This window comes from Hirundo rustica, chromosome 2 (genome assembly GCF_015227805.2).
Source record: "Hirundo rustica isolate bHirRus1 chromosome 2, bHirRus1.pri.v3, whole genome shotgun sequence".
Taxonomy (NCBI): domain Eukaryota; kingdom Metazoa; phylum Chordata; class Aves; order Passeriformes; family Hirundinidae; genus Hirundo; species Hirundo rustica.
In genome coordinates this window covers 87817810-87831692 of record NC_053451.1, presented here as the reverse complement: position 1 = coordinate 87831692, position 13883 = coordinate 87817810, and the positions used below count along the sequence as shown (strand labels likewise).

The following is a 13883-nucleotide window of genomic DNA, read 5'->3' as shown; positions in this document are numbered from 1 at the left end:
AAAAGAGAGGAAAGGCTAAGTTCAAAGGCAAAAGGAAAAACTATCTTGCTGATTCTGGATGTGACATGCAAACCTCTAAGTCAACTGACTGAGAGTTCATTGCCTCCAAGCTGTACACAAAGTCCATCAATATTTTTCTTTGTTGCAATCTAAGTCCATGAGGAAGCTTGCCCCTTCCCTGAGAAAGCTTTAGATTATATTGCTTGGGAGTATCAGTCCTAAATATTCCCTTTCAGTCGCCTGTAGAGAATGTTGAATGGAGTGCTCTTAGGAATGGGAGATGCCTGCTCTGATTCATTCTTCCAAGGTTTTGTTTTTACTTTACCCCTGAGGAACTGGCCATTTTTAATGACTTTCATGATAAATAAAACTGTCTGAAGGCCTGCTGGGGTCTTCAAGCTAGTAGTTATCAACAGAGTCATCTAGCTTTCTCCCCTAGTGCCTAAGATAATGGCAAAGACCCAGCACTTGATCTTTCTTCCCAAGCTGAAGCTTGCCTAGCTGCACTTAGGGTCATGTTGGGGTGGTAAAAAAAGAATCCCCAGGAGTTATTTTCATGCTTCACTGGCTATGGAAAATCATACTCTCCTGGAAATCTGTGTCTCATCTCAGCAAAGCTCTTGTGCAGACTCTCCAACTTTCCCCCAGCTGTTTCCCAGCTGCAGGCAGGTGATGCGATACCCTTTTAAAGAAGCACTGAATGTATATCCTCACAGCTGGGCGCTGAACTCCCAGCAGCAACACATGTTGACTCCTACACCTTTAACAGTCTCCATGCTGGATCACACTGCGGAATGCACATTCCTGCTCTGAAGAGGCTCACCACTTGACACAACACATCCTAGACCGTGCAGGAGCTCAGGCTGGCAGAGGCATGTTTGAGGCACTGCAGAAAGGGACTATTGGCCCGGGGGCAGAGAGAGGAGAAAGAGCAACAGCTTGTTGTGCCACTGGGAGGGGGAAGCAGCACCAACTAGCAATATCCCTCCCTGTCCCTGTGCCCTCTCCCACTGTCATGTGTGCATTTCCTTTCTGCCCCACTGGGTAAAGTAGGGAGAGCAAAAGATGCATTGAAGAGTAGGCAAAGGCATCTCCACATGCTTTAGTGATATTGTAAATTCACAGGAAACCTAAAAAGATGCATGGTGGTTAATGAACAGCAAAACGTGAGATACGGATTGAAAGGTATATTGGAAGATATATGTTTAACTACATCAGGACACAGCATGGTATAAGACCAATTTTTTTTTTTTTAATTAAAATGTCATACAGATCTAGTGTTTTTCGTAGTAGTTGGTAACACATTTCGCAGAAATAAAGGATTGATAACATCCTGCAGGCGGTTTGCAGCTGGGGAACCACTGAGTCCAGACACACTGGTATACCACATTCTAGATTAATAAAGCAAATAAAATTATATTTACTTTGAAATTTATTTCTGCCTCCCCTTATCATCTGTGTGTGCATGAGTAAACCTCAAGTTTACTTTCCATGGATAACATCTAACAAAAAGATGCAATTCACATTCAATTTTTCCTTTGAATTGTAAATGGCAATTTATATAACTCTTTGTAACATTTATATATTTTTTCAAATCATACTTCATAGTTTTTCACAGACCACATTATACCTGAGGAAGGCACAACAAAGATTACTTGTAGACACTGCTCTCTGCTTCAAAATCCTTCATCAGTTAGCTGCATGCTGTATTTGCTGGGTTACACAGTGGGTCAGATCCTGACACCCCCACTAGACAGACCATTCCTGCTCCTCGGGGGCACTTCTGGGTACTCTCATCCAAGCTATAAAGTATGACATTACTAAACCAGAATAAGAGGTCACGAATCTGAGCCTGGTCAGAATAGGAGAAGTTTTTTTGCCAGTGGCTCAGACTCCTGAAAACCTAAGGCTGCATCACAAGCAAATATTCAACAGCTAAAAATTAATTTTAAATATGTTTTATTTCCAGCTAACATGTCAATAACAGGTAAACAGCATATCCTGGGCAACTCTTTCTAAAAACATATTTAAATATTTTTGGATATTTATGGATAACAGGCTGTGCCTACAACAGAAGGGAGAATAGAAGAACCTTTTACAAGTCTTCAAATAATCTCAAACTAATTAGATTTTAACATCCTCTCTGCTACAATTCTGGGCTTTATTAGCTGTTCTGCTTGCCATTCCTGAGCCTGCCTAATGTCTTCTGTAGAACAACTATGTATTTTTTCCAGGCATTTGTCATTTCTTGAAACATATAGAAGAGAGCACTTGGATTCAAATAACAGACCATTTAAATGCTGTTCTGCATAGGCAGTGATATATGCTGACAAGGACTAGAAGTCAAATTTTCTTTATATGGTTCTTTATGGTGAGCAAACCTACTTAAAACAAGCTTCTTCTCAAGGCAGCATATTGATTAGAGCTGACGGGCCAAAAAGACCTTTGGGAGACAACAGAATGTGGCTTGAGTCAAAGAGTAACACTAAAGCTGGCAGCAGCAACATTAAGAGTCAGTAAAACCTGAGAGAGTTTGTCTCATGCTGAAATTTATTGCACCCATTTGGACAGCCATTATGGTAGTTAGTAATTTTATCTGCACAAGTTCATCTGTATTTGGACTCCCAGAGCTTAGCGAGAAGTCTTGCAAGGCAGAACCATACCCAAGGCTCTGCTGACTGAGGCAAATTGCTGTGCTCAGGCGAGGTCTGACTGTGTCTGAAGACTACAAAAGGCTGTTTGTTTTGATGGCCAGCCACAACATTAACAGAAATTCTGAAATAAGGTGATCGCAGGCCAGTGCAGATGAGATTTTCTAGTCTGCATTGCTGTGGTTTTCTTCTGAGGCTTGATGAAGCTGTCACTCAAAAGCAAAAACTGCTGTTCTCTTGGGTGGAAGTACATTTACACTTCACGTTTTAGGAAATAAACAAGACAGAAAGGGCAACACCCTGGCTAATATCCAGTGAAACTGTATCAAAATCTCCTCATGAGACATATGGAAAATGGTGGGTTAAAGTCACTCTACAGAATATTTTGCATTGCTCCTTTGCCTACTTTCTGCAATTACCATTGCAGTGAAAGTGCCATTACCATTACCAGTGAAGATGTTCCTTATCTTCACTGATGATTGGTTCCAGTGCTCAATTATCTTTATTTTTCTAAAATGCCAACCAGGCTGCTGGAATCACCTTCAAAATGTTAGTGGAGGATCTGTTCCCGAGACAGATATAATTGTTCCTGGTACTGATATAATTGAATCTGACAGGGGGTCAGCTTTTGATAGTGGTCTAATGAAATAGTGGGATATAGGGATATATAATAGTTGGGAATGGATATAGGTCTTCATATTGGATACCAATCCCACCTTAGGACAAGTGGAGAGAGGTGACTAAACCCTGAAAAGAAAATTATGAAGAGGAATCTGAACCAAACCTCCCTGACTTCTCATACAGATTACAATGCACAAGGTGCTGAGCATACCAAGCACACAGTTTAAGCAATCCTTAGGATCTTAGCTTCTTTCTTAGTCCAACACGAGAGGTTGGAATCTCCAGAGTGCACAAACTGGCCTTCACCAGACAATAGAGGAATCTTAAATAGAAAGTTCCTAACATGGCCAAAATAGTGGGGAAAAAAAAGAAAAATTAAAAGTTCTGGGGTACATATGAAAGAAAACACACAAAAGCCATTGCCCTTGGTCTCAGGGAAAAATGAAAAGCGGTGTTCTATGACTGAATCTTCTCAACAACTTTATCCAGTTCCAATTTATTCCTGCCCCACCCTCACTCCCCCTTTAAAAAATGTCTCTATAGAGATTGCTTCCTGGTTTCACAGGGGAGGCAGAAGAGTGCTGCTCGTGGACTACTCTCAAAGCTGTTCATCATTCTCCAGGCCATTGGTCCAAGGCTATGTTCCAAGGACAATACAGGATGCATAGACTATGCCTGTCATTTCTTCTTTTCAAGTCACTGTACTTTGAGACATTAAGAGACTAATTAATATACCAAGGTAAAAAGACCCTATCAGTTCTATTCTACTGAAGAGTTAACTTGCCCGGACCAGGGGTTCTCACCACTCATATTCAGCTTATGCAAGGTCAATGACAAACACACCAAGGAAGTCAGAGTTGCTTTATTTTTCTTGTAAGCGGGTCAAATAAAACACTGCTGATGCTCCATTTATCTGGAGCAACAAGCAAACACTTGGCAGGAGTGGAAAGCAGACGCTGGAATCTGGCATCAGGCTCCCAGCACAGCTGTCAACCTGCTGACTAATCACTTCACCCCCATGTTAATTCTGCTCCAGGTCTACTGGATCGTTTCATCTCAGATACCCCAGCACACGCTCCTCTTGATGGACCAGTTCATACAGAGGTGTTACTATTAATTGTTGCATATAATTTTATTTTAGTTTTTAGGGGTTTTTTACTCAAGGTGGGTGGGTTTTTTTCTAGTGGCTTTCTCTTTCCTACCATATTCCTTCACAGTGGGAGCTGTGATTTGGCTGGCTCCAGTATCAACTAGACCTTAAGTAGACACCCCTTGCCAGAATGGATTTTCTTCAGGGTTTTTTTTACATATATGTGCATGAGCTTCGTAGCTTGTTATTTTAAACCGCCATTCCTATCAATTTTTCTTTAGTGGCTTCTGGCAATTAAGCTGCAATTGCACAGTGCACACCTGACTCTTTTCAGAGAGATCTGGTTTGCCTTCAGTTTGCATTATCAGATGATACTTGTAGTCTTGTCAGCACAAACTATTTAAGAGGCTCCCAGGAAAAGTGTGTTAAAATATAGGTGGGGCCTGTGAACTCTGTTCTTGGCAGCTGTGCTTTATTAGCTGTGCTGTGCAGAGGTGGTGCAGCTAAGGTAACGCAGTGCTTTCACAGAAGCATTATATATTGTGACAAGCCGAACAACCTCCAGGACTCTCACTCATCATGACTCCCATTTCATACCTCATCCATTACAGGAATGAGGTATGAAAACATTTCTCCGTTTCCTAAAGATATTAACAGACTCCTGGGAAGTCGTTTACCTGGAGAAATGAAAGTGTTGAGACTTTTTTTGTGTGTTCAGGGTGAAACAGCAGGCCATGGCATGGCTAACTGTCTTTTCCTGTTAGTGAACTATAGGTTTTTGCAATTGGTAACTGGAAAGAATTCAGACATTTAATTGGCTTAATGCTTATGGTTAGCAAAGGTACAAAACCATAAATTTGTGTCACTTCCATACTGACTTCAGAAAAAGGATATCCAAGTGCTTTTTAAGAATAATAAAGGATGTCTCCTAACACACTGACAATAGGAAGTTTGGTCACACCCATGTACGGGAGCCCTGGAAGGGTTGTTTGATTTGATCATTCAGACACAATGAGGCAGACCTAAAACTAGAGCAGAGCCTTTTTTATCATAGAAGCATAGAGTCATGGAAAGGCTTGGGTTAGAACAGACTCTAAAGATTCGGGGAGTTGCAACTAGATGATCTTTAAGGTGCCTTCCAACCTTTCTATGACTTTGTAATTGTATTCATCTTTGAATGTTAAATATGCAACCAGTCTTTGTACTGGTATTTTAAACCATGGTAGTATCTGGCTGTTGTCCCTGCATGTTCTAGAGTTTATGGTATCATTTCCCTTTTCTCCACATGATTTTGTCCTGAAACAAATGGATGAGGTCCACCCCCATTCTGTAGGCTGTCCTTATGGTGCTATTTCTTGGCATTCTGCAGTTGCCTCAGAAGATATCCCCATATGTTCTGTTACAATATTGGGATGGCCTGATCTTCAAGTCCTTATAATTCCCATGCTTCAGAGGTCTTTGCTGGAAGAGAATTTGAAAAATACACAGGGGCAGCAGCAAGAAGTGGGCATTTTCATGGCTTCTGTGATCCATTCACAGTTATTGAGACAGGAATTCCCTACCGTGTGCATGAGAGACGTGGAATATCCTCAGTGCCAGGCAGCAGAGATATTTATATGGATCTTGGCACAATGTTCTCAGTCTGTGCTTTGAGGAAGCACCATGTGGAATTTGCTTCTTGCAATAAAGGGATAAAGAGTTTTCCATAAAAGACCTTCAATGGGTAGTGGGTTGGCTCTGAGGGAAGAAAGAAGTGGTGTTTCAGATACTTTAATCTAATCTTCTGGATGAAAATAGAGGCTCTGCCAGCAGAGCTCCTTTAAACCGTGGAATATGTTTTCATCACTGAATTTGAAATATTGTTTGAGTCTTGGTCAGATTTACTGTTGGATTTAAATCACTGTAGCCTAATTGAAGTCAATGGAGCCATAACAGTTTATACCAGCTGAGGGACTGGTGTCTGTTGCAGAGTATTGTTTTCCCACAATTGGCCTTGATCTTCTATACAATGATAGACTTTTTTTCTGGGTATCCCAAATACTCCAAGTATTCATACAGCCTTTCATAGGATTTTGTCATATGTTTGTGACATATGAATTTGGATCACCTTCTCCATGCTTACCTCTCAATGGTGGCAATGTGATCCCTAGCAGTGTCACTTGTTTATTCAAATAAGCTCTTCTCACAAGTTGTTACATTTCTCTCCCCTCTGTGAAGTCACAGGCATTTAGCAGTTGCATACTAGAATGAGATTTAGAAGAAAAATAGTTTAAATGATCATAGCTGTGCAGATGACACTGGATAAATAGTGTCCTGTCTCCAGACACAAAAATAAATACAGCAGATAATGTCTGATGTTAGTGACCTTTTTGGTAAGAAAGCTTTGGATACAGTTCTTGCAAAGTGAAGTTACACAGACCAACTGGACTCTAAGTATGATGCATTTTCTCCCTGCTCGGCACTGGTGAGGTCACACCTCAAGTACTTTATTCAGTTTTGGGGACCTCACTACAAGAAGGACATTGAGGTGCTGGAGTTTGTCCAGTGAAGGGCAACAATGCCAGTGAAAGTTCTGGGACATAAATCCCATGAGGGGCAGCTGAGGAAACTGTGCTTGTTTACACTGAAGAAAAGAAGGCTCAGGGTAGACCTTATTGCTCTCTACAACTACCTTAAAGGAGGTTGTGGTGAGGTGGGTGTCAGCCTTGTCTCCCATGCAACCAGTGACAGGACAAGAGGAAATGGCCTCACGTTGTGCCAAGAGATGTTCAGGTTGGATATTAGGAAAAATTTTTCACCGAAAAAGTGGTAAAGGGAAGTGGTGGAGTCACCATATCTAAAGTGTTCAAATAACTAGTAAACACAGCAATTTCTGATATGGTTTAGTGGGCCTGGTGGTGTTTGGGCAAAGGTTGGACTTGATTTTGGAGGTCTTTTCCAACCTTAATGATTCTATGATTCTATGAGCATTTGCATAGCCTTTGTTGTGACTGGAAAAGTATTTGAGAGACTCGCTCTGGTATGTTTCTTTGGCCGAGTCATTTCTCCAAGGCCTGATTCTCTCTTGCATTGGATTCTTGATAATCATTCATGCCTGTGTAAAGTAGGTATAAAGTGCCTTCATATTGTAATGCAGTGAAGAACTGGATCACAAATTCTTCAGCATCAGAGGGACTTTACTCTTTATATTGTCACTGAATAGCTGCAGTTTGGTAAAGAATTGCAGCAGTTTTACTTGTATCGTTATCCATACTGCATGTCTGTGGGCCTGAATTCCTGCAATGCAGCGTATGCCTAGCCTGGGAAATCCTTGTGGCCGGTGCTGAATGCCATGATTTATTATCATGGGAAGCAGTGCAGCTGTAAGCAGCAGCTTAATATGAAGCATAGAGCTGGACTCAGATCCAGTGTGATTAACCTGAAGAGGTCTCCTGAGGGCCCCCAAAGCAATCTCATTTGAGAATCTGTCTCCGCTGACTGAATAGCCAACTCTAGCCACCTTCCTGCATAACTGTTCAAAGCACCTTGGTGCCGTTCAAAGGCTGGTCATGTCCATGTAGCCTGATGGGGCTAGCAGCTGGTCCCACACAAATAACCTCTAGACCTTGTCCAGGGATTGAAATGGCTCCACTTTTCAACTTGGATCACAAGTTAGTTTGAGTGGGGAAGAAGTATTAATCTCTCCAAATCACTGGGTTTCTGAACCTGCACATATGAGAAAAATTGAGGCTACAAGGAATCTAGCAGTTCTTCTAAGAAGGGCCACTAGACAGTGCAGGAAAACAGGTTGTTGGAGACTTGCATGGCAATTAGGTGCCCAGGTCTCTTGTAGCCAGAGTGATGGGAGATACCTGATCAGAAGCTTCAGATGGTGTGTTAGTTTTTAAATGGTCTTATTACTGAACTTCTGGCAAATTTACAAGGTATTTACTCTGTTAAATCCAAGAGTGCATGTTCTGATTGAGAGCTTTAAAGAAATGTGGTTCTCACCCAACTGTTGTTTAATTCCTTAAAGTAAAAATATAAACTCTATGATGTGGTAATTAATTCTGGGACATAAACCAGTAGCAAAATATGCACAAATGTTATGTGCCACAGCCATTAAAATGTGAATCAATCTAACTGCATGATCTTGCTTACATTCTTCAGAAAGAGCAGTCCAAAATAAAAGTTACCAATTAAAAAAAAAAAAAAAAAAAAAAAGTTGTTTTTTAATAATAATGCATGAAGACAGTTGTAACTGTTGTTATTACCCTGGTCACTATAACATAATGAGGATCCTTGTAAGAATATGCTATATTTCAAAATTGAAAAAGTAGAAGATGGACAGGAGACTTCTTGCATATCAGCATAAATGGGAAAATATCAGCATAAATGGGAAAATACTGTAATGTTTAATTTTTGTAGCATATTGGTTACCATTAGAACAGCAAACATAGATTTCCAGATGTTTGTGAAGAGTCCAATGGTTATATTTTATATCTAGGGACGTAGTAACAATTTCTATTCAGCAGCCTAGAAAAACATTTCATGGCACAACAGGAAAGAAATATTAGAATGGGTTTTCCCCCCCTGCCCCCCATCCCCTGTATAGCAATTTCTGAATACTTCAGTCAATGACAAATAAAATTATGATTAAAAATTAAAACCACAGGCACTAAGCGCAGGACGTAAATGTGCAGATGTTTTGTGATGCTCAAGAACTTTTCAGTCAGAATGCTGTTGTGGAGAAGACTGGAAATCCATCAGGGTCAGGCACTGTCAAGGGCATTCCCTAAGTTACACTGTTGGAAAAGGCAGTTAACTTTTCATATTCTTTCCACATTCTCTTAAAGAAAAAAAATAATAAAACCTCCCAACTATTCATAATGTCTTGTATATAGCTCTCACTATTTTATTAGCAAGGGGATAACTGCAATCTGTTAATATAAGTGAGCAACTTAAATCTGGAGTTCACTGCGCAACCTGTACAAGTGGAAAGCTGCATTGTCCTGAAGCTGTTCACAAAATACCAATTTTCCTTCTCCAAGAAGGAAAGTTTTTTACTTTCCTTCCTTTACTTTCCTTTAAGAAAAAGCTTACCAGCTGTTTCTGTCACCTCTGTGGCTTAATGAAGTTGTACAAATGACTGCCTGAAAATCTTGTCTTTACCACACCTACATGGCTAGAAAAAACCACGTTTTTGAGGGAATCCTTGTAGCTGGTACATTTAATGCCTGTGCATGCAGACAGACCTCTTGCCACCCAGAAGCTGGCAGACACTTCTGTGACCACATGTGTAGCACCAAGCCATCCTGACAGAGCGAGAGCTTTTACTGCCGCCTCTCTCTCTAGCGTCCAGCAGTTACAAGCATGAAAATAAAGATCAAAAGTATAAATAGATGTCAGCTCCTCCCTCACCTGTTTATTTTACTTGCTTTTAATTAGTAAGGTGAGATCACAGGTGAGATTTTTCCACTGCCTGGCTGCACTGCGCTTTGAAGGGTGCAGAAAGCTTTCCTAAAGTGTCATGACTCCCCAAGCAACCAAAAACTCTCTGGATCAAGAAAGCTATGAGCAGCTGTGCCACTTCCTATCAAAAGGCAGCAGGGATGCCTAAGTAAAGGCAATGAGGTGGGAGTACTGGCTTGTGCAAGACAGGTGGTCCAGAGGGGAAAGGCTGGCATATGTTAGGGGAGGCTGGGAGAGGCCCAGAAAGTGTGCAGCCATAGGGAATTGTGGAGCTGAAACTGCATCTCTGATGGCCTGGCCCCTTTTCAAAGCCTCCAGAATTGCCTGTCATATGTGGCTTGTGCAAGGTGTCAGGTATCAGTTTTTCATAATGAAAAGCACCACTGGCATGTAAAGACAATTCATTACATGCAACATAGCAGAACTGTAATTAATTATTAGATAATATTTCTCATGAAATGCATCTCCAAGATCACATTGCATTAGCCACAATATTGGACTGATGGAGCATAAACAAGGGTAATGATAAACACCAGTGAATGGAGTTGGGAAGAGATGGTTATCAGGGTACTAGTGTGTTTCATGTGGGGTTTATTTAACAGTCTCATTAATGATCTGGAAAAGGAAGTGAATAATCATTTAATTAAGCTTGCATTTGATACTAAATTAGAAGTTGCTGCAGACACCTCTGAGGGCAGCGAAATAAATCAAAAGGAGCTAGAAGCTTGCAAGGTAAAAGAGGAAAATGGGATCTGGTGTGAAGAAAAAAAGTGAGCAAATCTCCCTGGAAGCAAATAATCATGTAGCTATCAGTAGAGGAATTCTGAAGAAAGCAGTGTTGAAAGAGAGGTAGGGATGTTAATGGACTATACATTCCCTCACAGCTCGGATATATGTTTACAGAAGCAACACATCAAGGAGCAGGAAGGTAATAGCCCTTCACTGCAGGGCTGTAGTGGGAAGCCATCTATAATGCTGCACTCTGTTTTGGGCACCCTGTTATCAGAGAGATATAGACAAATTGGAATGAGTTCAGAAAAGAGACATAAAAATGATCCCATATCCCTGGAGATAATGACTTATGAAGAAAGATCAGAAGAAGTAAATGTTTAAGGCCTTGTCTGAAAGATGACTGAAGAAGGACAGGAAAACAATCTGCAAAAATGTGAGAGCAAAAAGGGAGGAGGACAATTTATCATAGTAATGATTAGTAATACGATGAAATAATAAGTAACAACTATAAATTTTAAAAGGGCAACTTCAGGTTGAATGTAGGGAGAAATTTCTGACAGTGGAATTTGGGTTAGCTTGCAGAGAAGTTTCCCAGGGGTAAAAGTAAAAACTGCATTCAAGTCATTTAAAATCAAATTGGACAACTCACTAGAAAATGCACCCTGCTACAGGGAACAATATTGCATTGCCTAGGGAATAAGCTGGATGACTTAATAAGATATTTCACACTCAAGTCTTTATGACTGTGATATTTTTAATATGCATGGTCAACTATTTCAGGAAAATACACATTTCTTCTGCTGTCAGGCCTGATAATACAAACACTTGCATGCAGACATAACTTTAAAGAAGGCAAGTAGCTCTGCTGACAGCACTGCACTGCTGACATGCAAAAACACAAGCCTGAGCTCTTCAAGTTTTTGCAGGCTGAGTCTTAGATCTTGAATTGTCAATATCAAGATGGTATATACAAGTAATCACATCATTTATGGGTAGGTGAAGAATTGTGCAAAACAGAAGATGGGGGTTGGCAGCTCCAGTGAAGATGTATTATTATCGTTATTTTTATGGTTATTGCTATTACTACTTATGACTACTATGGTAGTGTGGGGTTCAATTCCATTCCTTAATTGTTCACCTTTTTGGTCTCCTGCTTTCATCTCTGGGCTGAGTGTTCATTAGACAGCATAAAACTGCTTTCTATACTGCTTTCTATACTGCTTTTTAATACTTTGTATTTTTAATATATCCTAAAATATCTGTGGAATGGGAAAAGAGACAAGGTGAAGTGAAAATTTGACTCTCCCCCAGATGAAAAAGATGACAAAACCTATGGATTTAAATGGATATGAGAGTAATCCCATATTTTCCCCCCAGTTATAGCAATGTAATGTTGAAGTCACTTCACTGTTCATTAACAGCAGAGTCAAGCTCACAGGCATTCGGAGAGTATGCTCCCTAAAACAGCTCGGTTCTTATATGTGGGGGTTTTATGTTTATGTCGCTGTTTTCTTCTCTTCCCTCCCCTGTCCCCGCACCGCGATGGGCTGTGCGTGGGGCTGGCAGCCTGGTGGTGCCGCAGTCCAGTGCCCGAGCCTCGGGACTCTCCAGCAAGGGGTCGAGCAGCAGCAGCTCCAGTGAATCCGAGACCAGCTCAGAGTCCGACTCCGAGAGCGAAAGCAGCTCCAGCGAGAGCGACGGCAGCAAGCCCTCGCATTACTCCAGCCCAGAGGTAAGGGCTTCTCTCCGTGATCTAGGGCCACACTCCGTTCCTACACCCACTCACACCTTTTCCCAGCCGAGCCAACACAAGGAAGCTGTGAGGAGATACATAAAAATAAAATAAATAAATAAATAAATGAGAGAGAAAGGCCCAACGATCCTCCTCCTGGCATGCTGAGAAATGTGAGTGGTGGGGGATCTTAGGGAAGAATAAAGCATTTGAAACAAAAATGAAGAAAGAAATAACACCGTTGCATTTTCCTCAAATTGGAAATGAGTGAAGCACCTTGCAAGGCTCACAGCTCGCTTGAAGTTTTACGCAACTCTGCCTCCATAGCAATGGCTTGCTTACTGTTCAAGTCCTGATGTGGTCTCCCAGCACTGCAAGGGAACTAAGGGCTTCTCTACACAGGGAAGCTATTATAAAATCAGTTTGAGGGTGGATTTTTAGAAGAAACCAGTTGTTCACTCATGCACTTCCCTTGCCTCACTCTCTAAGTGAGTTATTCTCTGCTACTGCTGCCTTTATGTGATTTCTTTCAATTCACCTCCAAAATGGACTAAACTGAATTACTCATGGTGCAAAACACTGAGCCCAAACTAGTCATCTGGAAAGCTAGCACTGAAAATTTCCACATGTAGACAAGCCCTAGCCAAACTACAATTAAGCTGCCAGTGCTGTGACACATTCTGCTTTCACCTCTGCAGAAAGCTCAACAGACACAACAAAGCTTTCTCTACTCTGCTTTTCTACCAGGATTGACATTTTTACATGTTTTGGTCAATACACACGTTTAGAATTAAACTATGAACTCCACAGCCACATCACACACATTAATGTATGTAAAAATATTCAAAAAACTAGCGGCAAGATTGTAAACACACATGAAATACAGTCTGTGTATTTTCCTACTCCGCATAAGCCATCCAATCACTAGAATCCTCCCCGCAAAACTGTGTCTCATCTATTCTCTCACCCTGAAAAAAAATATGCTGAAAAAACAGCAAACCTTTCCTCATATTTTCCTTTGTTATTTGGAGCCGTGTTTCCAATTGAGCAAAATGCAGTACTCACAGAAACATCCTTAATATATTTTTCTCGGGTTCTGTCACTTTTGTTCCTTGTTTAACACTAACCTTCTGCCTTTCCTTCACAGTACTTTCAGACCCATTTCCAGTTAGTTTTCCTCTCACTTTGTCCACTTCCTACATATCTCTCTCTTCTTTGTTGTTGCTCTCCCTGCAGTACCCCATGTCTTATTTCCCATTCTGAGCTTTCTCATCTGACCTGTTAAGACCTTGTTCTCTGTCTACTTAATTCCCTGCTGGAATTAGTGCAAAGATCTCATGCTCAGTCTCTCCTGTACCTGTGGGATCTCAAAAGGTGGAAGAAAAGGAATGAAGAGAAGAAAGAAAGGGGAAGGAAATATGAGATGAAAGGAGGAGAAATACAGGAATGGAGGAGTGGTTCCTATCTAGGTAGACACCCATGCTGCTTGAACCCAAGAGCAGCAATTCCTCAGAGAATGCATGAAGCTAATTAGCTGAGACAGGTAGTGGATTTCATAAAGTCCAGCAGAGAACTAAGTCATAGAAACATGGAGGAAGTGCCTCCT

At 41.1% G+C, this 13883-nt stretch overlaps 1 protein-coding gene across 3 annotated transcripts in view; it reads left to right on the top strand.

Moving 5' to 3' along the window:
• Positions 1-13883, top strand: part of AFF3 (ALF transcription elongation factor 3) — a 329088-nt gene that overhangs the window by 273150 nt on the left and 42055 nt on the right. For all 3 annotated transcript variants that reach the window (XM_040055430.1, XM_040055428.1, XM_040055429.1), the window contains exon 10: positions 12112-12277. In XM_040055430.1, coding sequence (XP_039911364.1) covers positions 12112-12277 — 166 coding nt within the window. The remainder of the gene's footprint in view (positions 1-12111; positions 12278-13883) is intronic.